The sequence below is a fragment of the Osmerus mordax genome, chromosome 6, assembly GCF_038355195.1.
Source record: "Osmerus mordax isolate fOsmMor3 chromosome 6, fOsmMor3.pri, whole genome shotgun sequence".
Classification (NCBI taxonomy): Eukaryota; Metazoa; Chordata; class Actinopteri; order Osmeriformes; family Osmeridae; genus Osmerus; species Osmerus mordax.
Window position 1 is genome coordinate 3,105,255 of NC_090055.1, and position 27,204 is coordinate 3,132,458.

The 27,204-nt window shown below is 43.1% G+C and overlaps 4 protein-coding genes across 5 annotated transcripts; 1 reads left to right on the forward strand and 3 right to left on the reverse strand.

The window, feature by feature from the left end:
• The first annotated feature begins 212 nt into the window (after positions 1-212).
• Positions 213-8,715, forward strand: LOC136944906 (hemicentin-1-like). The gene is made up of 15 exons (XM_067238842.1): positions 213-269; positions 568-858; positions 1,455-1,736; positions 2,039-2,302; positions 2,453-2,728; positions 2,811-3,062; positions 3,166-3,441; positions 3,701-3,952; positions 4,216-4,491; positions 4,666-4,917; positions 5,388-5,663; positions 5,887-6,138; positions 6,377-6,649; positions 7,155-7,412; positions 7,644-8,715. Exons 1-15 carry the CDS (start codon positions 218-220, stop codon positions 7,739-7,741), a joined length of 3,630 nt encoding a protein of 1,209 aa, XP_067094943.1. The 5' UTR covers positions 213-217; the 3' UTR covers positions 7,742-8,715.
• Positions 8,716-12,200: 3,485 nt separating this feature from the next.
• pafah1b3 (platelet-activating factor acetylhydrolase, isoform Ib, gamma subunit) lies at positions 12,201-14,451 on the reverse strand. 2 transcript variants are annotated; one of them, XM_067238196.1, is made up of 6 exons: positions 14,399-14,451; positions 13,933-14,058; positions 13,481-13,570; positions 13,082-13,198; positions 12,804-12,926; positions 12,201-12,614 (listed from the first exon to the last, which is right to left on the reverse strand). In XM_067238196.1, the coding sequence occupies exons 2-6, from the start codon at positions 14,011-14,013 to the stop codon at positions 12,354-12,356; spliced, it is 672 nt and encodes a 223-aa protein (XP_067094297.1). In that variant the 5' UTR covers positions 14,014-14,058; positions 14,399-14,451; the 3' UTR covers positions 12,201-12,353. The 2 variants fall into 2 exon arrangements, with proteins under 2 accessions (XP_067094297.1, XP_067094298.1); XM_067238197.1 differs by having other exon boundaries at positions 12,216-12,614; positions 13,933-14,022; positions 14,399-14,422.
• Positions 14,452-18,827: 4,376 nt separating this feature from the next.
• On the reverse strand, positions 18,828-22,252 carry tlr21 (toll-like receptor 21). The gene has a single exon (XM_067237493.1). It carries the CDS (start codon positions 22,250-22,252, stop codon positions 19,292-19,294), a length of 2,961 nt encoding a protein of 986 aa, XP_067093594.1. The 3' UTR covers positions 18,828-19,291.
• An 862-nt stretch (positions 22,253-23,114) lies between these two features.
• cnfn (cornifelin) lies at positions 23,115-24,779 on the reverse strand. The gene is made up of 3 exons (XM_067238746.1): positions 24,656-24,779; positions 24,025-24,161; positions 23,115-23,585 (listed from the first exon to the last, which is right to left on the reverse strand). Exons 1-3 carry the CDS (start codon positions 24,777-24,779, stop codon positions 23,496-23,498), a joined length of 351 nt encoding a protein of 116 aa, XP_067094847.1. The 3' UTR covers positions 23,115-23,495.
• Between the last annotated feature and the right edge of the window lie 2,425 nt (positions 24,780-27,204).

Consider the following 27,204-nt stretch of genomic DNA (forward strand, 5'->3'; position numbering starts at 1 on the left):
CGAACACACCCCAGTGTGTCAACCCAAAACACTGTTAAAAGTGGACCAGGGCATAACGGGGCGTGGAAGGGTGTGCTGCTGTGTGTCAGTGCTGACGGCAGGCTATATTGGAATCCTTTGAGCCATAAACTGTGTGATCTTGAACAAATATTTGCTAATTCAAAAAGGACTGTGGCTGCGGTATTGACATCATACCGTTAATTTCTCAGCAGGTAACATGGAGTATCCTATGCTGTGTGCTCTCCTGGTTTTTCTCACCACCAGTAAAGGTAATTCTGAATCACTGACAAAAACTTTTAAAGATTTATTTTCCATTAGGTGAGAGATCAGTGATGAGATTGGTTATGTTTGATGTACTTTTTAAATTTCAATCATGTCCAACAGGTGAAAGATCATGCATACATACATTTGTTTGTAAATAAAATGTTTGTTTAAAGTAAAATATACATGTTTAAATATATACAGTAGACATAACCAACCTATATTCATATTTTATCTAATGTATTATTTAACCAAATCAGTTCAGAGTTATTGCAATCAAAGCCTAATGATACCTTATCCTCTCAGATGTTAGGGGTCAGACGATAGTTGCGTCTCCCAATCCTGCAGCTGTGAACAGCAATGTCACACTGCAGGTGTACCCTGAGACGTCCATATCAGGAGGGATGTGGTTTCATGAATCAACATACATCCTCCAGTGGTACCCCGGAGGTTCCTTTGTTGATCCTACATGGGCAAGCCGGATCACCTTCAACTCAACATCTTCGGCTCTGTCCATAAGATCTGTCCAGGTGGCAGATTCAGGACTATATTTGATACGAGGGTCCATGCAACTGAATGGGACTTTGTCGGTCCAAGGTAAGACGTGTCTGTCTGTCCGCCTGTTTGTCGTTATTTCTGCCTTTGTTTCTGATTGCCTGCCTGCCTGCCTGTCTATATATATGTCTGTCTGTGTGTATGTCAGTCTGCCTGCCTGCCTGTCTGTCTGTGTTTCCGTCTCTCTATCTTTATGTAAATCTAGTTATTCCTGACTATCTTGTCAAGTTGTGCACTAACAAAATGCACACATGCTAATTTATTACTTAAATTCTCTCTCACACACACACGCACAAACACAGTCTTCTGTGTATGTATTTCATCTCAACTGACAAATGAAGGAAGCTGTCTTTGCCATATTTGTTCAGTCATAAGTCAAGGGTAGGCCTGGGATAGGAGTTAATCCAAAATTCAACAACACATGACCATAACGTACTTTTCCGAGCACTTGCCGTAGTTATGTTTATCAAGAGCTATGGAGATTTTTTCGGAAGCTCAACCCTAAACAGGTCATAATGTATGTTTCTGTCCAAAGCAGAAAAAAGCAGAAAGACAAGATCATTCCTACTTCTTCAAGAAAAAGGATGGAACCTGTGTGGGTATATGTGACAATGACTTCTGCTCTCTTCTCCTCACAGAGCCCATTACAAACGCCACCCTGAGGGCCGATGCCACAGACCTGGTGGAGCTAAATGACACAGCAGTTTTCACTTGCTCTGTCACCACTGGCTCCTCCCTCTCCTACCTCTGGCTTAATGGCAGCTCTGAGGTCAATGCCAGTCTGGTTCTGCTGACCAATGGCGGTTCCACTCTCAGCATCGCTACGGTAACCCGCTATGACACGGGGCCGTTCAGGTGCAACGTCTCCAATGGCATCAGTCACGACATGGCCAGACAGTCTATAAGTCTGAAAATTAGCTGTAAGTTGTCATGCACTGAAAGTCTTCCAGATGAATGCATGTTAACGTGTGTCCCGTCATGGTGCTGTGTGTGGTGATACACCATGACGGTGTGTTTCAATGTATTCGGTTTGTTTCTACGGATCGGACACAGTGACTCTTACGAGCATATTGCCAAAAGTGCCTTGTGTGTAGTGTAAACCCCACTTGGCAAAGTGTTCTCTAGCTTGAACCATCATTGAGAGACGGTGCAGGTAACGTGCTAGCTCGTGTTTACTCAATTGTTTGATCACCATGACGATGCCAACCGTTTCTCTTCCAAGATGGCCCTAGTGACCCTACCATAGCAACCAACCCCAAGATGGCCGCCTACATTGTGGGTTCCAACATTACTCTGTCATGCTCCGCCCAGTCCAACCCCAATGCAACCTATCAATGGAGCTTTGAGGGGCAGTCGTTAAACCAGGGAGGCACACAGCTGCTTTTGGGAAACAGCAAACAGACCCAAACAGGAAATTACACGTGTTCAGCCCAAAACAGTGTCACTCGGAGGTCAGCCAGTGTGACGACCATGATCAGGATTGTGGGTAAGGATGTTTTTAAGCCAGGATGAGGCATGTGAGCCATTTTGAAATTGTTTGGATATTTGTTGCTTTTCCCTCTCCTGCCACATCTCAATTCATTCACGAATGAAAACAAAGCTAACAAACAGCCATGTGGTTTCTTTCTCTACTCAGAGCCAATATCAGCAGTTATGGTGAACAGCGCTGGCAAACAACCGATTCAGAACCAGTCGTTTACTCTGAGTTGCAATGTGTCTGGTCCTGCGGACTACATCCACTGGATGAAGAACAACCAGATGATCTCTGCAGCCAGCGTTACAGACTTCTCTGTAGTCAACAAAACACTGACCATCAACTCAGTCCAGCGCTCAGACAATGGCAACTATTCATGTGAGGCCTTCAATGCAGTGAGCAACAAGACAAGCAATCCATACAGTCTGCTGGTGAACTGTAAGTATTGAAATCGCCCGTGTTTTATTTCTGGTTTACCAAAAAAAAAAAACCCAACTGTGAATGTCATTGTTTTCCACAGTTGGACCAGAAATGCCAGTTACCAATGGTAGGGCCTTAGCCTTGACGGGCCAGAATGTGACCCTTACCTGCTCAGCCTCCTCTCAGCCCCCCAGCACCTACACCTGGGTGTTCAATGGCTCCCAGGTGGCCACTGGCTCAGTCTATGAGTCTGGCCCGCTGACCTCACACAATAATGGAGAGTACACCTGTATGGCCTTCAACAACATCACAAACAAGAACAGCACTGCCTCTCAGAAGCTCACTGTGATTGGTGAGTGGGATGAGACCACAACTTCCCATTTAAAATATACTTTACGACTCGCTTATGTACACAGTTGATTTCCCTATGATCCTAACCCGTTCTCTCCGTGCAGAACCGGTTACCATGGCCACGGTGAAAGTATTGGGAGCTCAGCCAATAGCGAACCAAACGTTTAACCTGACCTGCGAAACAACTGGAAGTGTTTACTCTGTGCACTGGATGAGGGACCAACTGCCTCTCTACCCCGACAGCATAAGGGTCTTCTCCATGGACAACAGCACTCTCACATTCAGCCCCGTCCTTCTCTCTGACAATGGACACTATCAGTGTTCTGCGACCAACCCTCTAAGCCAAATGAACAGCAGCAACTACACGCTCATGGTCAACTGTGAGTAGTCAATGAAAGAACAGAATTGGTTTTAATGGTTAATGACGTGAGTTGTGATGGAATAAATTTAGAATTTTTCTACGTGGAAAGTCCTTACTGACTGTCTGAAAGAAGTTGAACACTTTACTTGATGATTGTGCTGATGAATGGATTATTGTGTGGTCTTCGTGAGAATCATCATAATAGTGATGGATCTCCTGTTACCGGCATCAGGCCAATACCGTAGTGATTCTGTCTAATAATCAGCTTTATGTTTCAGATGGGCCAGACACTCCTGTCGTTATGGGCCCATGGTTGGCCATGACGGGCCAGAATGTGACCCTTACCTGCTCAGCCTCCTCTCAGCCCCCCAGCACCTACACCTGGGTGTTCAATGGCTCCCAGGTAGCCACTGGCTCAGTCTATGAGTCTGGCCCCCTGACCTCACACAATAATGGAGAGTACACCTGTATGGCCTTCAACAACATCACAAACAAGAACAGCACAGCCTCTCAGAAGCTCACTGTCATCTGTGAGTGTGATTTTGTGCCACTTTGTTGATTGTTCTTGATTTTCTCATTTCAGCTACATTTAGTAGATGCCAGATATGTGGTTAATCTTACTCCGTACGAACGTATCGGTTGGCTAAAGACATTCATTGTGCATTAAGCATTTGCTTGAAAACTTGGCATGCTTTCCCAAAACAACCATTCAACTCTCACAACGTGTTGAACTTTTGCAGTCGCGTTGAAAAAGCTCACCGATGGATACCGTTCCTTTGTTCTCCCATTACAGCACCCATCACACAAGTGCAGATCCACACACCCCTGAAGTCACCCATTGAGGGTCAGTCATATACCATGAACTGTAATGTGACAGGACCAGTCGACCACATCGACTGGTGGAAGGATGGCCTGCTCATGTCTTCCAACAACAGAACTAACTTTGCTGTGGACAACCAAACAGTAATCATTAACCCAATCCAGCAGTCAGATATGGGTTACTACAAATGCCAAGCCATGAATGCAGTAAGCAACATGACCAGCAATCCATACAGCCTTGTGGTGAACTGTGAGTACAGTTTTTTTCAATGTGGAGACAATACCATTTTGTACAGTTTAGCTCCATCAAGTCCTTCCCTTAATAATACCCAGAATCTCTAACAATTTACACCCACAAATTGCTAAAAGACTAACAGTTTTTGTTAGATGTTTGCCATTTTCTGAACCGGTTTCTCCCTGACAGATGGACCAGAGACACCAATGTTGTTTGGACCATGGTTAGCCGCGTCAGGTGTGAATGTGACCCTTACCTGCTCAGCCTCCTCTCAGCCCCCCAGCACCTACACCTGGGTGTTCAATGGCTCCCAGGTGGCCACTGGCTCAGTCTATGAGTCTGGCCCGCTGACCTCACACAATAATGGAGAGTACACCTGTATGGCCTTCAACAACATCACAAACAAGAACAGCACTGCTTCTCAGATGCTCACTGTCATCCGTGAGTATGACGTATTTCATGTCAACAGTAGAATTCAGGCTTCTTTCCACTAAATAGTTATTAGTTGCGTCATTTGTTAGACGGTTAATATGCAAGTAACCTAGATACAGTTCTTATGATGTCCTGTTAACAAGTAAATAGTGAATCTTTTTTTCTCTATGGCTTTTTGGTAAAAAAAGATTCATAATAATTGCTAATATGTATTTACCTAGGTAGCAATATATCACCAAGCAGTGCCATGAAGCAATACCAATATTTACATTTAGTCATTTTAGCAGACGCTCTTATCCAGAGTGACTTACAGTAAGTACAGGGACATTCCCCCAAGGCAAGTAGGGTGAAGTGCCTTGCCCAGGACACAACATAATTTTTGCATGCCGGGAATCGAACCGGCAACCTTCTGATTACTAGCCTCATTCCCTAACCACTCAGCCACCTGACTCCTAAAATGTGTTCACTTTATCTCATAGATCCAATAACATTCTCAACCATAAGCGACGGAGGAAAACCAGCCATACTGAACGAGTCCTTCTCAATGACCTGCAGTGTGGATGGAGAAGCCCCCTCAATCCACTGGATGAAGGACGGCTCGTACCTCCACCCTGATCACTGGACAGTTTTCTCCATGGACAACAGGACAGTAACCTTCAACACCGTCCAGCTTTCAAACCAGGCTGTCTACGCCTGCACAGCCAGTAATGCTGTGAGCAACTACACCAGTCCTGGATACATGCTTGTCGTGAACTGTAAGTTGTATCGCCATACCTGTGTGTTTCAGTAGTCTCACTGTAACAGCCATGTGCTTTGAGGTAGCTCTTCATTCAATACAAGGGTCATGACAGAAGGTTGTCGGGTTCACATCTGTACCCCCCCCCTCCCTCCCTCCCTCCCTTCTGTGAGGCGCATTGTGTTGCTTTCTGATATGAAATGTGCTATATGAATACATTTTTATTTGATTTTATGTAACAGATGGACCTGGGAAACCCATGATTCACGGACCAACTGTCAGTGAGTTGGGGGCCAATGTGACCCTTACCTGCTCAGCCTCCTCTCAGCCCCCCAGCACCTACACCTGGGTGTTCAATGGCTCCCAGGTGGCCACTGGCTCAGAGTTTAAACCTGGCCCCCTGACCTCACACAATAATGGAGAGTACACCTGTATGGCCTTCAACAACATCACAAACAAGAACAGCACTGCCTCTCAGGGTCTATATATCATTGGTAAGTGTAATTGATCCAGAATGCATAGATAATCTCAAAAACATTTATTTTATTCACTTGTTTTCATGACCTATAGGCAGGAAGGCTAGAAAACATACACACTACAGTATGTTCCCTACGGTATTGTTCAGCAAGCACTGATTCTACATAGCAATTAATATCAGAACACGTTGAATCTGTCACTGTATGGAAGGATCCGCGTTGACACTTTGCCTGACACTATCCCTACTCTCCACAGCGGGCATCACATCAGTAACAGTCAAACCCAACACAACGCCAATAAACCTCAAACAACTAACAGTTACATGTGAAGTCAACGGGTCCTACAGCGCCCTCTACTGGATGAAGAACAGCGTCTCACTTAACGGCTCCACAAACTCATCTCTCCACATCCTCAACAACACTCTGCACTTCAATCCTGTGACGCTCTCTGACAATGGAACCTATCAGTGTGTGGCGACCAACCTTGCTGGTAATCATACCAGTCCACCATACCACCTACAGGTCAACTGTAAGTACTATTTATGGCCTTGTGTACCATGAGTTACATGTATGCATTTAGCATAAATGCAAATAGAGTTATAATCCACTCTTCACTATTTCCAAATCCCTACACTTTAAGCATGACCAAACAGCATAATTCAATGATATTCATTCATTATGACGGAGGAATGTATTAAGCATATTGGCCTTGAGCCTTCTACAGTGCCCTGTTACGGTTACGTTAATTTACATTTAGTAATTTTGGCAGACATTTATGGTACATTTACAGTAAGTACAGGGACATTCCCCCAAGGCAAGTAGGGTGAAGTGCCTTGCACTTCACCACAACATTATTTTGCACAGCTGGGAATCGAACCGGCTCAGCCACCTGACTCCCTTTATGTCCTCTTTATTTTGGATGCTTCCATGCATGCACACACCTGCCTGTAGTAGCTAACCTGACCATGTGAATCCAGACCATCAGGTGTCCAGGTCAGTGTAACGTAACTCTTCTATAATCCCTTTCTGCACAGATGGCCCTCTGGATATATCGATCAGTGGGCCTGACTCTGCTGTGATTGGCTCAAGCGTCAAAGTCACTCTGAAGTGCTCGGCCGACTCCTGGCCAACCAGCCAATATGATTGGTTGTTCAACCAGAAGTCATTGTCGAAGAACAACCCTATACTGGATGTAACAGTCCTGACTGAAAATGCAGGGCAATACACGTGCAATGCCATCAACTCCGTGACCAACATCACCATGTCCAAGATTCACAAATTAAACATCACTGGTAAGTGGGTGGAGGGGGGTCAATGGAAATTAAATCCTACTGATTGTAATGTCTGTGGTTTTGGATGTTAACTGTATGTAGTCTTAAGAGTTATTTGTAAAAAAAAAAAAAAAAAAACGTTTTATCTGTTTCATTGGTTGTACTTGTCAAAGGATGACACAGAATCATTTTCGAAAGTAAAACATTCTCCACCCTCTCCCTCCTTTCTCCTCTGCCTGGTCTCCCTCTCAGGAAATTCTGTCCTCCCAGTCCACTCCAGTGCTGGTTTGATGCTGATGGTTCTGGTCGCTCTCTTCGTCCCTGTGGTCAATGACCTGTGGTCCCACTGAGACCCTCAGTAGAAACAGGGAGAAACAATTCCAATACCAAGACCACTTTGTTTGATAGACCTCCCCCTCCTCCCTCTATCCACTCTCCTCCCTTAACTTCTCTTCCACTGATCTGTAAAAGACTGGATTGGCATTTTCAATATAGTCATAACTGAGCCAAAATCACAAACCAACAAAACAAAAGATGGTGTAGTTTTGTTCATATGGCTTAGACCCATCCTTTGGGAATGTTTGTAGGCAAGAGAACAAAAGGCAGGGGAGCAGAGTGTGAGGTGAAATAGAAAGAAATATGTGCAAACTAAAGTGTTCTATTATACTCTCTGTGCACAAATCCTAAAGTGATGCCATCACGGGTTAAAGGGGCCTGTCTCGGTCTTTGTTTTATATTCAGCAACATACATTTTAATGTAAGTTTAATGTACGATCCATCAATAATTTTGTGTCTACGTCAAATGAATCTAGGCTACCAATCTAATTAAAATATTTTATTTTCGCCGTTCTAGGCTACTTCTACAAAATACATGCATTAACAGTTAACAAAAACTTGGTGATTATGTACATATCACGTTTTATTTCTTGTGAAAGATAGTTTATATTTCCCTTCTGTGATTTATTTTCTTAAATAAAGTTTTGTGTCTCAAAGTTTATTTATTTTTACCAGTAGTCTAGGTCAGGGTGCAATATTGGTTACATTCCCCGTGGTCAAACTGTGAAAATATATTTTTTCCATAGCATATGCTGCCCCTCAGGACAAACCAAAGACATCTGAATCGCAAAGATGATTTATTTTAATTTCAAGTTTATTACAAACAAGTACGTATTTATGCAAGTATGTGGTAATACACCTAGCATTAATATGGAATATATGCTGTATATTTGTAAATGGGACATGCTCCTTTTGAATGGAATATATGATACAAAAAAATTACGGAGGCATGGTTTATGAAAGTGAATTTCCTTAAATGGGTGTGGTGGATTTGCCCTGGTCTTTCTTTTGTTTCTTCAACTTTCTTCGACAGGTCTTCAGATTCTGGAATCCATTCCTCCGGCACTTTTCAGCAACTTTGTGATTATGGGAAGCCCGAGAGAAGAAGCCGAACACAGGATTACAAATGGACGCTTTTAGGAAAGCTATATAATTTGCTTAAACAAACATTTTGGAGATTGTAAGACCATGAAACATTATAATATTAGTTTCGTTTTACGGCAGTCCACAGATCTATGGAAGCAAATCAGTGACATCATGTTTTGAATTTTGAAAGGCATTGAATAGGCCTAGGCCTACTTAATATTGAAATTTGAACATCACCGAATTTGTTGGTTTTGAATTCACCTCTTTAAAATTGAAATATTAATTTATTTCAATTCATTTTGAATGTATATACAACATTAACATGTTGAAATATCAAATATAGTTCTCCAAGACCATGGTTACTCACAGTTCATTCTGGGCTTGTAGGATTTGACATGTTCCTTGCAAAATAAACTTGCGATAACTTTCGCTCCTGTCAGTCCTGGGTCACATTGAGAACACAAAATAAGGAATAATTTACCAAATTAAATCTCGATCCGTTGTTGGAGGATGTTCCTGGCCTTCGTGTCACTTACTGTCATAGTCACACCGACGACTTGGCTCTCCAGAAGAACCGTTCTGCTTCACGGGTCTCCGGAACTCTACCTCAGTAGCGGCTGCACACAACAATCTCAACCTCAGGCAAGATAACCTACTCCAGCTACCCTGGTATCAACTACATACGCCAACGCTGGTATTACATGTCATTTCCTTACTGTCTTTTGTTTGGACCGTCTCCAGATTGTCCCTCTGTGGGTCCTCCAGTGTGGTTCCACCTTAACAAATCAAAAACATTTATTTCGACAATGATATCAAAGGGGAACAGACATTTAAACGTATGCTTACTTAAACATAGTTAATAGTGACAGTGAAATTAGGATAATTATATACCTAAACCATAATAAAAAACAATATATAAAAAAATACGTTAATAACTCTTGAGCAAAACAAATATTCGATACCTTGACCTCCATCAGCGAAAATAACAAATACAAAAAAGAACAGTAACACTGGAGAAAACATAATGAATCCGTGCGTGCAGAGACAATGTTCCACTTGCTCCCTGTGTTTATAAACCCTGCAGAACCTAGGCTACTGGATGAAATAAGTAATTCGTTCAGTCCCTTATGAAGGTTTCTGCTGGACATGTTGATTCACAGGATGAAACCAACCGTTAGCTGTCCTTTCTGTCTCCTGTTTGTCTGGCCAATACTGTAAACTGAAACAAGCCCTCACACATTCACACCTGCACAGTCTTAATGCGTGCACTGACTCAGGGCATTTAAGACTGGACACATGCCAACACAACGTTTCATACTACTGTTGAGTGATGCTTGGAAGATGCACGGATGTGGGCCCTTTATGACAATGACCCAACATGGCAAAAAACTGATATGGGATAAGACATTGCAGATCTGATAGAAAATCATGTTATGCTATTCTCCGCTCAAGCGATGAAAGCAGACTATCAGCAAGCACTATCACAGAACATTCTTCAGCGGAAGGACATCATATTTGAGTTTAATTGATGAGTTTCCAGTTACGGATCGTAGGGTTTCTGCTCGCACGGAGCAGGTGGGAACGTTTCTGCCCTCAGGACAACTTTGAGTAAAGACAATTCCCACCTGCTCTGAGAGAGCTGTCTACACGGTTATGCTAAGATTGATTTAAACTCCTCACCTCCATGCAATACAATCCTACTAAACAAGGTGCACAGTCCACATCGTCTTTCATAGAAAGAAAGCACGCTTAGGTCTTTTGATCCCCCAAGAAGAGAAGTTTTTAAAGCTGTAAGCAGATACTACCTAATGACAGAAACTGACAACAAACCGTACCGAGGTCCCTGCGGGGAGATATACAATACCTCGTCACCTAAACAAGCTAACGTGCTTATGAGCAAAAAAACATACTCTTTGTAGATATTTTAGATGTGCTGACACCAGTACTGATGCCATAAGCTTTTTACGCTTCTTATAGTGGTTGCGTTCTTGCTCATGCTGAACCCACAGGTTTGAGGGAACTGAACACACTGAAGTCGTGTAGCTACCCTATGGATAAGTCTCTCCCTGGCAAAATTATGCATTTTTTTAGCTCTTCTGTTATAAAGTTTAATTCACTGCATTCCCAAGGTTTTGCTCACCAAAGAATCACAAGGACATGCCTTGCAACTATTACAGTTTTGCTTCTAATTCAAGGCACTGAGGAGTAGGCCTACTAAACCTATACAAGCTTTTTAGTATTAGATTTGAACTATTATGGCTTGATATTCACATTTCCCAAACTCACAAACCCAAATAACAAATCCAGCAGTAAACAATTTTGATACGAATTGGTCATCATTAAAAGAGACATCTTATCTTTCATGAGATATTTCTGCAGAAGATGATAATCAGCTTATTCAGCAATGAACATCAATCTATTTTGAATAGAGGTCTTCAACCGTGTTCTTTTCTCTGCTGCAGTGCTTTGGCAGAAGTGGGCAACCATGCAAAACTAAATTAAATAGTGATAAGGAGACAAACACAATATATCTCCTCTCCCATCTCTAACATCCACAAAACAAAATTAGGCCACCAGACCACACATGAACAAGAAACCCAAAAAAGTGCCTTCCACACGTGCTAAACTTTCAGATCATTTTAATGTTTTGCCATCACAGACATAGCTCTACTCCACAACTGTTGTTGAAATGAGGCAACACTTTGCTTATCAAGCAAGATGGGCCCTGATAGGCCCACAGAAGCACTTAACATACAGTCTTACAGGGAAATGTAACACACAAAAAATCATACCTTTTCACTTCATGAAGCAACATACTGTTAACACAATCTTGTACAGACATGTTCGTCCCAGATTGCAAACAGAATCAAAACAAATGGCAAGGTTCGATACAAACGGCGGAAAAAGCATAAACAAGTACGAGACAAGTATAATCACTGTCAGAAGAGTGAAGCATTGCCCTATTCAATGACATTGTGGCATCCTTTTGGCTTTCAGTCTCTGCCTTAACCAAAAAGAACATTTACTTAACAAACCTGACAGAAGTCCAAAACAGGGAGAAAAAGAGAGATAATATACAAGAAATGTGGATATAATGGAATAAAACTATTTTATGGGATAGCGATGAGATCATAATTTTTTTGACAAATTCTAATATATTCTACCAGTAACCTAAGAAGATAAGAAAAAAACTTCAGCTGTTGCTGACAAGCAAAACAATAGGAGCTTATTTCAGAGCTTCTACAATTTGATCGAAAGTAATGGTCCCATGAAGAGCAGCACAGTGGTGAACAAGCCTGGCCCAGGAGGCATTTTTTGGTACAGCTCAGCACTAATCAGCACAGCACTAATCTCTGGAAACACCCATGGCCTTGTTGATTGAGTTAAAACAAGGAATATTGATCTTACAGTGTGTTGCTGGGACCAAAAACTGTACACCATCACATTCCTCAGGACTGAAGGGCAGGGGGAAGGAAAGGGGGGAGACTACAGTAGTGTGTATGTTCTGGAAAGTGGGTATCAGTGTAAGGCGGGGGGTCCTCAGTTCTCAGCCGGTTTCTCCAGCAGGGTCTTGACGTGTGCATGTAGGGGCGTACACACAGCGTGGTAGGCCTTGGGCGTGAGGTGGAGGTAATCGTACATATCCTGGTGGGAGATGCTTCCGTCTGACAGCACAAAGCCGGGGTCCACGTTGAGAAAGGAGGCGTGGGGGAGTGAAGACACACCCTCCTGGACTAGCTGGTTAACCAGGCTGTTCTTCTCTCGCAGAGGGTTGGACAACTGACCCCTGGGTAGCAATCCCTGTGGGTGACAATGAAAGATTAGACTAACAGACAGGACGTGAATACCGAGGGCAGACAGTATCGGACAGCTAAGAACAAACTGTCAATTTTAATATTTGATGAATAGCAACCACAATCTGAAAACCATCCGAGCTCACAACATCCACAGAACAAAAGGACAAGACAGACAGCAGGGTCACAAACCTACCAGAACGAGGGTGTGGGCATTAGGCAGCTTGTTCTTGATAAGCTGGACAATAGCCATGATGCCTCCACAGGCCTGTTCTGCGGTGTGGCCATGGTTGTTGGTGCCCACCCACAGAACCACAACCTACGAATAAAGAGCAAAGAACACCACGGTAGTAAAGCTGGCAATTTCATTACTAAAATGAAAATAGTCCTTGATTACAAAGCATGTGGATTAATGAATACAATGTTTTTTGGTTTAGGGATATGCTAAATTGAGGTGGTCACCCCTATGCATACCTTTGGGCTGATGTGGTCCAACTCTCCATTGCCCAGCCTCCATAAGACATGCTGTGTGGCATCACCGCCTACACCAAAGTTTAGAGTGTGGAGGGGGGAAAATAGCTTTCTCCACACCTGACAAAAACAAGGACACAGGGTATAGTTTCAAATCATTTGAACCCGATATATGGATAAATAGTAATTAATATTAGACTACATGTATTAAAACATCAAAAGACAACCTCACAGTTTGCACAAATGTATTGGGTCTGGCATTTTTCCACACACAAATAGAGCCCACATTTTTTAACCATATTGGAGTGGGAGCCCTTTGATTTGAAATGTAGATGAGTGACCTGGGAACGAGGTTTAGACTGAAAATATGAATACAGTCAATGAACATGTACTGTATCTTACCTCAAATTGGTGCAAGAGCTGTACAAGAGAGTCCCCAACAAACAGGACGTCGGGTTCCTTGCCCTTGCTGTCCGAAACAAAGCGATTGTGCTATGAACATGAAACGAGGCAGGACAGGTGTGTTAATACTTCTAAAAACTGGCATTTGCAACCATCAGCATATTAAAATCAATATCTACAGTATTGTGCATGCGAGTTTACAAACAAGTACCAGTGTTTGTTAAAGCATGCTCTCTACATCCAGGTAAAAATTGTGAAAATGGACGATTACTTGATTCAAATAACCAATTACATTAGTCATATTGTCTATTGCAAGGAATTCAGATACAAAAAACAAAATGTCATATCATATATGAAATTGTAGATAATTGAGTCGATGACCTGAGCTGTGATAAGGGACTACTTTAGATAATATTGTTAAGACGCATCTTAAGACCAGATAGACAACACACCAAAGACATCCATCGTCCATCTCCTTGAACGTCCACACAAGAGGTGGGTGTGGCGGCGGGGTTACATTCTCCTGCGCTCATCTTTGGTTACTGAAAAGGAAAACAAAGATAGCCGTGTTTGCCCGGCTATGTGCACATCGTGGTTTACGTAGTGTAGTAGTTAATGGACTACGTAAATCATCCATGGGCTTTATACATGAGAAGCACTGGTAAATGCAAGGAAACTGGACAGTTAACCTAACGTTGTGGATTGTGGCATTGAGAGCTAGCTAGCTAGCTAGCTAGCGATCAAGCTAACCACCCTTTGCCATGTGAGGATGCCAGTAGAACTGCACGGCTTTATCGAGTAGCCTGACAATGCAAAATGCAAACTTAAGACGTGCACTAGCCGTTGGATGCATGGGTGAAACAACCATAACTAATAAACGGTTTAATTTGTTTCAAAACAAGTAAATGAATGCACTACCTTGTCGAGCTTGGTTTATTTTTCTGTAGTTCCTGAAAGTAGAAAATCATGTCAGAGCCGAATGTACCATTAACCAAAGTGGGGGAGTTGGCCAGTTCGATAAAAATGTAGCTTATGTCTACTGACGAAAGTTTCCCTTTAAACAATGTTCTGTCTGTATATACAAGTCATTAATCAAGTTAATTGATGTGTATGTGCAATACAATAGGACCGACCAGTTTAAATAATCTGATAGCTACATAAATATCGTAGAGGTCTGTCTTGGAGTCGTCCATTCATAGACTGCCGAGCTGAAAGGGCGGTACTAAAACACGCGGCTCACGAGTCTGCTGTCTGCTGGTGCCCCACCATTAACACTGTGTCGCAGGCATGCATGGGAATCATCTTTAATGACCTTTCATGAGAGGAAACTGGCCTAATGATTATGTTATGAATCCCCTACCAAATTTAAGAGATGCACGCTGGAATAAACGGACTTTTGGGGAACTGAGTGTATGACATTACTGAACTAGCATTTACAGATGTTGAGTGATTTTTGACAGACTAAACCCCCTTTTAATGTTTGCATTTAAATAATCAGTCAAATGAATGTAGTGGTCTAATAGTATGCCAAAACAACGCACGCTTATCCCTCTTCTGGCTCCAGTTGATCAACCAAGGTTGCTAGGAAGAGAGCGAACTAAATGTTGCCCCGCAACCGACAATTCAAACGAAAATCAATGTTTCATTGTATTGCACGACTCCAGGACTTCGTTCATTGTATCGTTTCATTTTTGCTTGTCATCTATAGCTAGCAACGTCAATTATATCCGTATAATGTAAGGAGAATTCAGAAACAACATGTAACGAAATAGTTACTTGAATATTTTGATATTTTCATCAACGAGCTACTGGACTACGCCCTACTCTACTGTTCTGTAGCCTACTTGCGGCGTGTGTAATATTGGCTAGTCTACTTACAGTACTGTAGAAAATTGTTTTGCACCTGCGCCAATTGAGTTAATTAGGCTAGCTAGTTGACAGATATTGAATAAAGAGACCACAGCAACTAGTCAAATGACCGTGAGTAAGAAGTTAGGCTACAGTTCAGTGAACTAACTGTACAAGTATCATTTAAATAATTTAAATTTGATTCATTTAGCAGACGCTTTTATCCAAAGCGACATACTGTACACTAGGCTAGCGCCTATAGAAGAACAGTAGTGTTTCTAGCATAATGCTAAGCTACCACCACATCGGACATTGAGATCGATCCAACCGCTAGCTAGCTGCTTATTTTAAGTGTGAAAAAATACTGGTATCATTTTACCATGCTTTCTATCTCCTCTGAAAATCTATTTTCTGGAAGTAGGCTATAGTAAGGAAGCAAGCTACAGTATCTTGATTGCTGTGCTGTATGTATATCCGCTTATAAATGTAATTCCCAAGAATAACTACAAATTATTCAAGCAAATTGTTGTTAATGCTGTGCTATTTCTTCCATCTCTCTTATGCCAGTTGTCATCCACCTAATGATGAGCCACTCACATGGGAAAGTCTTAACTGACAAGCAGAATATATTTCATATCTTCAGAAAGCACCAGAAGACTTCAGGAAAAAGCTGCAGCCCAATTATGAGACACACCTCAAAATACACATGTTGCACACTCCACGATAAAAACACAGAAGCCAAACACAGCCAAAAGCACAAAGCCAAACGACTGAAAACACGCAAGGAAAGGAACCATGTACGAGGATGCGAGGGAGAAGGGTCAAAGATAATATCGCAACACCACCGTCTTCACCAAAACCATAAAGAGAGGGATCACTGTCATGGCTGCTGTCAAAGCATCACTTGCCCTCCTTCACGCAAAGACGCGCTGTTTGCCCGAGTCTTCCCCTCCGCACAGGAGCCTAGCATCATCACAGACAGCCGTCTCACAGGGCACCACGGGCTGTTCAACCATGAGGTGAAGTCCATAGACATCGAGCGCCTGCTGGGTGAACAGAGGAAGCTGGAAACGGGGCGGCGTTGGGGAGGGAAGAAGAACCACATCGCGCCCCTACCCCTTGCTCTGAACTCTCCCATTTTCCCCATCTCTCCTGGGTCAGTTTGCAACACGGAGGAAGTTGGTGTTTGCAAAACCGACAAAGCTTCAGATAACAGGAAGGCCGAAAGAGCCACAACTAGTACAAAAGTCCGGAGCAACTGCAAATCTACATTGGACATCACAGCTTGCTCAAGTGGGGATGCACATGGAATTGTACAAAACAATAATGCATGTATTCAGGTTTCTGTAGAAGAGGAGGGGAATTTAGCCAGCCGTTCTAACAGCTATGGATCCGGGATCACTCCAGGTCAGAGACAACGGGGCACTGTGACATCATCAGACTGCGACATTGCTCTACTCTCATCAACAGACAGCCCCTTCCACATACCGGCAGTTGAAAGCAAAGAGGGAAGGCACGTGGTTCCTGAAACAGTTGGCAAATATCTACTGCCCCTCAAAGGGCAGAAGGAAAACTCAAGGCTCAAGGACACACAAGTGAATGCCCTCAGTCAGAAGGAGACCCCTCAAAACATTGGATATCTACAGCCTTGCACACAGTCAGACAGCCCCAGCCCCCAGCTAGCCCAGGCCTCCTTAAACAAACGGGTCAGTGCGAGCTCAGAGCCCCGGCAGACAGATGAAGCGCGCAGGCCCAACCCTGTGAGTGCGGTGGCGGCTCGTCTCTGCAGGTCTCTGGAGCTGCCCCTTCTCAGTCGGAGACACCTGCTGGTGGAGAGCAGGGAGGTTCTTCTGCAGGCCCTCAGGGACAGGCATGGCCCCCAGCTCCAGGAGAACCTCCTCAAGGTGCAGCGGCGTCTCAGCTTCGGTACCAGGCCCGTCCGGGCGCCCCAGGGCCTGAGCAGCAGACCCCCTGCTGTTGATCGGGTCAGTGGGACCCAACCAGCAGGTGAGGCACTGGCCCAATTATCAAATGTGTGTATGATATACTGGATAATAAAGGCAGGGTAGGTACGTTTTGCGAGCCTAGCAATTTTTCAAACCAAAATATCCCTACCCTTCAAAGCCACTCCCAAAACACATTAACTCCCTGCCTGACTACTGCTATTAGTAGTTTAACTACAAATTACTGTAGTACCACTGCTGCTACTACTGCTTAAAACAAAAATATATATTCTATGTGTTCTGCTAACCCTACAGGTCAGTCTGGTTCCACAGAGACAGGCATGGAGCAGTCTTCCATTCTGGAGCCACAGAGACCACCAGGTCTCAAAAGGAGGAGGAAACAGCTGTGTCCCCTCAGGGTCTCTCCACCTCAGTCACAGATGGACGGACAGTCACAGCTGGGGCAGGGCATGGTGAGAGCAGGAACATTCAGGGTGCCTGGCCCCTGACGATTTGTCAGGATATAACAGATTTAAATGTCGACATGAAATCTGTCTGCATCAATCCCACACATTCAACAGTGTTGTTGCTTTCCTGCTCTGTGCAAGTATCTCTGACTTAAACTTTGGTGTTAAATTTGATTGATAATTTGTGGGAACTTACCATTGCTTTCCTATTTGTGTGATTTCAGTCAGTTCCATGGGCTACCAACCACACTGTGGAGCATGTAGGAGATCTTTTTGGGGAGTTACTGAGACCGCCCGCCTCCTCCAGTTTTCAAATGGACATCCTGCCATGTTGTGCCTCGTCGCCCCACCACATGTTTGATCCTCCCTCCGCCACACAGCGGGGGGGGCAAGCTTGTCCTCCTCGCTCCTGGGATGAACACTTGACAAGGGGAGCGAGAGAGACAACGAGGAAGGATTGCTTTGATAACTGGAGGTATGACCTGGATTTGAGCTTTCCCAACCAAACAGGAACAGTGATAGAGAGAGGTGGGGGGCCTCTGTGGCACGACAGGAGCAGGCAGTCTTCCGTGCAGAACCCTACGTGGACACCAGAGGGCGATCCTAAAGTGTTTCAAAATCCTTTTGAACTTGACAGGAGCCGTCTACGTGCTTCCTCTTCTTCCTCATCTGCTCCACCTCAACATTCGTTAGAGAATCGCCAGCTCCACCCTTTCTACCGCTTCAACCGACCCCCACCCAGCCCCACACCCGTGTCCCACTGTCCTGACATGACCTGTTACCCCCCATCCCATATGCTGGAGAGAGGCCTGTCCCCTTCCAGGGCCTTCCTGCCAGCCTTCCCCAGTCCAGAAAAATGGTCCTTTCCCCCAATGAGACTCTACTGATTCCACATCCACTAGACCCACCCACAGACAAACCTGTGCCCAGTGCTAAAACCATTTTATGTTGTGAGGGAATACACCATTCATTTACACCATCAAAACTTATCGTTTACAAATAACAATACACCTTGTGTTCATGTGATGAAGTATGCAGAAATGATTTCAAGGCCAAAGTATTTTTCATCTTTGTTAAATGTAGTAAACAACAGTCGACCTGGACATTGAAAACACAATTATGACTATCTTTAGTATCAGAATATTGTTTTAATGTCATAGAAACATGTTAAAGAAAAAAAAGTGTCAGTTTTACGTCGTGGAGAGAAAAGGACATGTACATTTTAAGTAGTAATGGTGGGTCAGGCATTTTGTGTCGCTGAGCTTAAATGGATGTGAATTCAAAGGAAATCTTAAAGCATTCAACGCCTGTCTGTTTTTTTGGTTCTTGAACCCGCTGGAATTACTCAGATTACCAGGCACACTTAGCACATGTATGTCATCTGTAATAAAACGAGTGAAATACATCATCTTTTTCTATCATTGCCAAGGGAGTAAATTACATTGATTACAAGCTTTGTAAATGGTTAATATTGTGACTATAATGCCTTAGGGTCACATTTTAGGTTGTTACTGTGCTGATCAAGTCCTTAAGGACCGAAAGCAGGTGCTCCATCAAGCCAGCAAGTGATGTCTTTTATCATCCATGGTTTCATTTTCTTCATAATTCTCACTGTGTTTCGTGGCATCCTTATCCTCTCTCCCCTTCTCCCCCAGTTCCTCAACCCTGCTACTCCCAGTACTGAGGGCTCTCCTCAGCTGGTTCCAGAACAGCTCCTGGGCCTGCACCGGGTCGCTGCAGTCTGGCTCAGGCCACTGAAGGTATGTTTTCTTCAGCATGACCTTTCTCATGCGGTGGTAGGCAGACAGCTGTCTTTCAGGGATGGGCTCGAGGAAAACCAGGAGGAGGACATCTCGAAGGTCATGGAATAGCCTGTAGCTAGCCAGCTGGATCTCTAGTGAGCACCACTCACTGCGAAGGAAGTCCTTGCTGACCACACAGATAGTCTTGCGACTGCCGTACACAGCAGAGACAATGTTGTCGACGATATAACGACCCAGCTCAAAGTCACGGTGATGCAGACACAGTTTAAAATTGGACCCGTTCCCCTCCAAATTCGGCAGCAGATGTTCCAGCACCCATGACTCATCGGCAGAGTTATAAGAGATAAATGCATCATATTCATACACTTCCTCTTCCTCCCTTAGTCGGCGCCAGCTTTCGCTAAACCAGGACCTGAACACATAGTAGCTGTACTTCATTTTCCAATACAGCTTGGTGTACAGGACAGGGATGAGCATTGTTAGAATAATCACAATGTACGTGCTGATGAAGAGATACTGCCCGAGGTCAATGAAGCAAACCTTGGTGTCAAAGTTGACAAAGTGGATATTTGTCTCTCCTGGGCAGGTCAGATTGTAGAGGTAGACTAGCTGAACTTGCTTGTTGTGTAGGGTCCAGTTCTGCAGGTTATTGTTGGGGCAGGTACAGCTGAAAGGGATGTTACGTATGTCCAGGTATCGCAGCTTTGGGAGGGCCTCCAGTACTTCCACGTCTAAGGTCTGCATCACGTTATGGTTGAGCTGCAAGACCTGCAAAGATGTCAAATTCCCAAAAACCTCTTTGGAAAAGTTCTGGATGCCCATATTCTCAGCTATCAGCTTGCGCAAGTTTCGCAGGTTTTTGAAGACGCCTGGTTGCAGCTGCACCACCCCTGCACAAGAGTTGTCCAACGTGAGGAAATTTAAGCCTGTCAGATCATCGAAAGCATCTGTTGCAAAGTTGGTGATATGATTATCAGTAAGGTAGAGGGACGTCAGGGAGCTCAGGCCACGAAAGAAAGCATGAGGTAACAGGTTGATTCCATAGGGCATCTGGCCATCCAGTTTCAGATCCCGGAGCTTGGTTAAGTTCACAAATGGAGAACGAACACATTCAGAGAGGTATCTAATCTGATTCCTTTGTAGGTCGAGCACTTGAAGTGTGTCTTGAAACACTCTGAATTGAGTGCTGTCTATCTGATTTAAATTATTGCCATCCAGGTAGAGTTTTTTGAGACTTTTGAGTCCTTCTAGGGCCGACTTCTCAAAGTGACTGATTTTGTTCCCCCCAAGATCTAAGGTTGTGAGGTTTGTCAGGGAAAAGAAGGTTCTGTAAAAAATAACAGCTATGCGGTTGTTACGAAGATTCAGAGTTTGTAGGCTAAGCAGATCTTCAAAGGTGTCATTAAACAGATCTGTTAAGAGGTTGTTGTCCAAACGAAGTGTTTTAAGGTTTTTCAGCCCCTTTAGAGCCTTACGGCCAAGATAGGCAATTGTGTTTATGTTGAGCTCTAAAGTCTTGATATTTGGGGTTTGGTCAAAAGCAAAGTCATCTACGTTCAGTATGCGATTGTATCGATAGCTTATTTCTGTCATATTTTTTAAAGAAGGGAGCATTTGTATGCACGACACTAGGGTAGTGAGATGGTTATGTTCAACACTGAAGCTCTGTATTTGATCCTGTCCTTTAAGAAATTGAAGACAGCTTATATTCCTTAGGAAGTTACGGGAAAGGTCTAAGGTAACGGTAATTGGTGGACAGCTGGACAATGTGTTTTCCCACAAAGTCCTGATCCCATTGTTTCCAAGCATCATCTTTTTGACATGTTTGACCTTACTTCTTAACAGCTTACAGAATTCCTCCAGCTGTGAATTGTTGCTCAATCCCATACCAGAAAAGTCTATTTGAGTTGCTCTGACATTACTGACTTTAAACAGGTAAAGAATTGTGACATTAGTTGAACGTAAACGCAGATAATTAATATGCCTCAGATCCACATTTTTGAAAGCCGTAGAAGGGAGATGTTCATTATAGGAAAGATCCAACAGGTTGATGTTTCCAAGGAATGTCTTTGCACAAGATAATGTGTATAGTTGGTTTCTACAGAGATATAGGGCTGTGAGGCTCTTGGGTAAACTCGTGACTGTAGAATGCCTTATAGACGTTAGTTTATTACAGCACAGGTCAAGTTTCTTTAATTTCTGCAGGGGAGTCACAGATTCAGCCACTTCTGAGAAATTAGACAAGAGGTTTTGCCGTAATATTAGTGTGTCCAAATTGGTCACTGGAGAGAATAGTTTTTTTTTAAGCCCCTTTAGCGTGTTATTGGACAGAGAGAGGAAAGTAAGACTAGAAAGATTTTGAAACACTAAACTGTTGAGCAGTGACAGATTGTTACAGGATAGGTTAAGGCTTTTAAGATGATCCAGGTTATGAAAGGCCTGCTTGCCAATGGTCCTTAATTGGTGGTTGAAGTTTATCCTGAGGGTTGTGAGGTCAGGAAGGTGAGCAAAGGTTTTGTCAGGTATGTCTTTAAATTTGTTGAAGGAGATTGTTAGTGTGGTGGCAGAGGGGGGAAGGTCAACTACAATGTCCTTTAAGATGTTCCTCGCCCCGCGTCGGGTGCAACTGAAGTTTTGATAGGATGAGTTTGGGTCCTCAATGCAATTTCTGTAACTATAAGACAGTGTAAACTGCACAAGGGAAAGTACAACTCCCACTAATGCAATCATCTGGCTTGTAGAACGCTTCATCTTGGTTGAGTGACAAACAGTTAAATCGTGGTCAAGAAAATCATGTGCTAAAAGCAACAAAAAAAAACTTCATTCATTCATGAATGAACTTCATTCGTGTCTTGAACCCAGAGATATTGTGTTTGCGCAGCCTTTGCAATAATAATGACTTTGTTGCTTTTTATGTCTCTCCTGAGCTGATGAGCAGTAGACAGTGGCAATGTCTTCTGAGAGAGAAAGTAAAAAGTGTAGGTATTAAACTCAATAATATTTTCAATGACTAGTCAGCACAGCATCTTACAATTATGTAACACCTTTTTTACATATTTTGTTACTGTTCGCCAATTGACCACAAATAAACAGTTGATAGCCAATCCTCTATGAGATTAATGTCTAATCGCCTCAGGAAAGCTGTTTCAAATACGATATTTCATGTTTCCTTATGTACTTGTATGTATTTGTGTTTATGTGAATCTCTAGTCATGATCCATTTTATGATCAGTTCAAGTGTTAATTGACCTAGAAAAAAAGTGTTTGTCCATAAAGATCTAAAGATAATTTATGTTTCTGAAGGAAAATTTGCCTAGGAGACATACCTCAAGTTGTCTCCTTTTGTCTGTCCTTTCCAACATAATCTTGAAGATCGTCTCTTTCCTTGTCCGTGGCAAACAAGGTTTTGCAGTAATAAAAAGAGGAAGATGGGCAACTAACATGCAATAATCACAGGAGAGGGAACACAGGAGAGGGAACCGTTTCACTATCAGTGAATAGCATGTAAAACTGAAACTCAATGTATAAGAAAAGGAGTTGGATTTGAATGACAACTATCATCGCATTTTCACCAAAGAACATTTATTTAATTACATTTCATGTAAACCTATATTGTCTCAATGTGACATGGTTTAGTTAACAATAAACATGTGATTACTGTAGTCATCAAAATTACTAAGACATGAGGGTTTCTTTCCTACTGATAATTACACACATACGTATTTGTTCTTCAAACTTGCAATTTCTCCTCGTCTCACTTAATACATTTGTATATTTTCCATGTATTACATATTATTAGGGGTTTTATCGGCCTATGATGAAACAACACTGTCTGCATGTGGTCTTGTTTTGCGGATGTGCAACTTTACCCAGAATTTCCCCTCACAGACAGACCAGACCAGACCACAAGTGCCATGAGACACATGGTGTTCCTCCGCCTCCAATGGATGCTTGACGGTCTCTAAATCCCATCCTGTCCCAGGCCTCTGACCAATCATCCTCTAGACTTCTGCTCTCGAGCCATTTGACAGAGTCCACAGAGAGGCAGGCAGGACATGACGACCCAATCATCACACACGGAACCCTGGGGATCAGCACGTGACGGTTGCAGCTGATTAGACAATTCCTTATTTGACTTTTGACCGCAGCATAAGTGGTCTCCCTCTCATGCATCACAATCTACAAGTAGTGAAACTGGTCCCACGCTCATAAACTCACCAATCACAATCACAATGTCGCTGACTATGTTAAGTGAGGGTTTCCCCCATCTGCTGTGACCCAAACCTTACATTTACATTTAGTCATTTAGCAGACGCTCTTATCCAGAGCGACTTACAGTAAGTACAGGGACATTCCCCCGAGGCAAGTAGGGTGAAGTGCCTTGCCCAAGGACACAACGTCAGTTGGCATGACCGGGAATCGAACTGGCAACCTTCGGATTACTAGCCCGATTCTCTCACCGCTCAGCCACCTGACTCCCTTACTCTCTTACGGCCGGGACTGCTAAGGGGGACATGACTTACGGAGATGTGGTGTTTGCTGCGGATGCTGGTCCTCAGGGCTATCATGGCTCCAGGGAGGAAGGGCAGGCAGCAGCTGTCTCCGTGGTCCTGAGACACCTTACAGGCCAGGATGCAGGGAATGAATGTCCCACAGATGCCTGTGCAGGAGAGAGACGTATCAGCATATCACAGGGAGTCAGGTGGCTGAGCGGTTAGGGAATCAGGCTTGTAAGCAGAAGGTTGCCGGTTCGATTCCGGCCGTGCGAAATTACGTTGTGTCCTTGGGCAAGGCACTTCACCCTACTTGCCTTGGGGGAATGTCCCTGTACTTACTGTAAGTCGCTCTGGATAAGAGCGTCTGCTAAATGACTAAATGTAAATGGAATCATTGATTGCTCTAGGTTATTATGCTGGCCTGTTTATTTGGTATGATAGCATGAAACAACTGACAGCAGGGACTAAGTGCGTCTCTAACACAGCAAAAAGGGAGGGTCGGTAATGTTGTTGAGATGTACTTTTTGTATAATTTGCGGAAATAAACTTCACATCCTGATAGCAACCAATATATCAAGGTTGACAGTAAAATTACTACACACGCACACACACGTACACACACACACACACACACACACACACGCATATACAAACTTACAGATACCGCAGTCGTCACAGCAGTCACACACATTGGAGCTCCATTCGGCAGTGCTGGAGGAGATGGTGTAGCTTGTGACAGTGACCTGGGGCTGAGAGCTGATCACTTCTGTCTGATACGACATGACTGGGGAAGGGGGGGGGAGGGAGAAGGATTATAGTGAAGAGAGGAAAGGTGGAAGAGGGGAAGAAGTAGTGACAAGAAATTAGGGAGAAAACTGAACATTTTGGAAATGAGGTGGGAGAGAGAGAGACGAAGGAAAGGGATAAGGAAAACGACGGCGAAATCGAGTGGATGAGAGAAAATTAGACAATCTGATTTTATAATACTTAAATTGTATACGACTGTTGATATATTTCCGTAATCCAAGTTATTGTAATTTAAATCGTCTGAAACTTCTTACCTGCTTGGGTTGATCCCTTCCTCCAATAAGGTGTCCGATTATTCTGGGTGCCCTTGAGGAAATCGCCAAATGGGAGTGTACTCCTCTGTTATACCTGCAGTGACGTCATCATTTTAACAAGACGAGGTTGGTCACTGGGGAGTCTCTTTTGTGTTATTAAGGCGTTGCGGAAGGACCAAGGGTCTGCCTGCAGGAATACCTTGTCAAGTCAAAAGGGAGATGTTTGGTTTTGGGGTGTAGGGATGTGGTGGAGTGTTCATAACTCCTGTTGTGACGTGTGTCGTTATCATGAAGGGAGAGGCATTCGGTGGAAATGCATGTTTTGCCTTTCATGACACACCACATGCCTCTTTATGGTCATGTGTCGTATATATGTACCCAAGAGGTCTTTGGGACAGTATATTATGTTTGTGAAATTCGACTGTGAAATTGACATACAAATATGACTGCATTCTGTGTGTGCTGTAGCTGTGTTAATGTGTTTATTGATGATGTTGGCGCAATATCTGTATTTGAATATTTACTCATCAACCACAATTCTTAATTGAGGTTACTCTAGTGATGTCCTTGACTGACCGAAAAGTCACCAAATTGTTGATTTTAGTTCAGTCACAGCTTCCAACTTCCCACCAGGTGTAAATGTTTATATCAATTAACTTTATTTATCCAGACGAAAGTGTGTACAGGAGTAAGGCAGCCAACAACTACTAATGTAGTGTTCTGTTTGACACAGTGACTAGCTCTGCAAACATCGACAGAAACCATTGTGTCCAATCTCTGTTTGGCATGTGAACCTCACACTAGTGTAGTGCTTAGTGTAGCTCATGTTGACCCTCAATATTAGCTCTTCTCTTATCCACTCTTATTCCTCCCTTTTTAGGTTTCAGGTAAATCTAAATAAAACACACGATAAGATCACACATCCAAGACAGAGCTTAGCTCATTTCACATATGGGATAGTGTGTCAAGGGAGTCAGGTGGCTGAGCGGTTAGAGAATCGGGTTAGTAACCAGAAGGTCGCTGGTTCGATTCCCGGCCATGCCACATGACGTTGTGTCCTTGGGCAAGGCACTTCACCCTACTTGCCTCGGGGGAATGTCCCTGTACTTACTGTAAGTCGCTCTGGATAAGAGCGTCTGCTAAATGAATAAATGTAAATGTAAATGTAAATAGTGTGAATGACAAATGGTTGCTAATTATTTTTTGAGTCTCTTTTTTTGTGCTCAAGAAACTAGCTTTTATCAGAAACATTCAATATGAGCCTTTGTTCAGTTTATCTGGTGTTGTGTGAACACATTCGGTTCACGCTGAGTTGAACCTGTTACTTTATAAGGTCCCTACCACTCCCTCTTTTTGATTTAGTTTTACTTGTGAATAATTGAAGGAGAAAAAACACACAAAAACCAAGCTGGGTATTTGGAGAATAGAAAGTTTGTTCAAAACTTTTTTCTTCATTGACATACATGTTTTTATTTAGAATTATTTCTGTAACATGCAGTACACACCTTATTTGAGTGCCAGCCAGTAACTGGATAGAGGAAGGAAATGTACTCTTGCAGCTGTGAGGTTGCACAATTACATTTTCCCTCCCACAGGCCTTTACACTTTGTGCACCTTTATTTCACATTGTAACTTAAAATTCCAATGATAAAAGCATGCACGAGTCTGTCATTATCTGTCTGGGAGAGAAACTGTTCCACTTTAGTTATATTTCTAAGGTGGTAAAAGGTACCTTTAAGACTTATTCTTGAAAAGCTGGAGCAATAAGTGCCAATGGTAGTCTTCAGTGTATTGTTAAAAATGTTAACTAAATCATCAGTAAGTATCTACTGGTAGGGATGGTGCAATTTTAGTAATATGATGTGTTGTGCTATGTGATCCTATTAAACATGCCATCACAATGTGTCAAATAAATCTTCTCAGTTAATGTCTTCCAGTGTTATTGTATGTCTAACCAGACAACTTAATTGAGCAGTTTCCTGTGAGATCTCTTTACATATGCTCGGATTTGTCTTTACTGAAACTTGTAAGCTTCCATCAAATCTAATTAAAAATTAAAGTAGAACTGGACGTCAGAGCAAATTTTTTTCTGAAAACTGTAAGGGGTAAAATTATGTCTCTGCATTTTCACTTCCCCTGCCAGGAA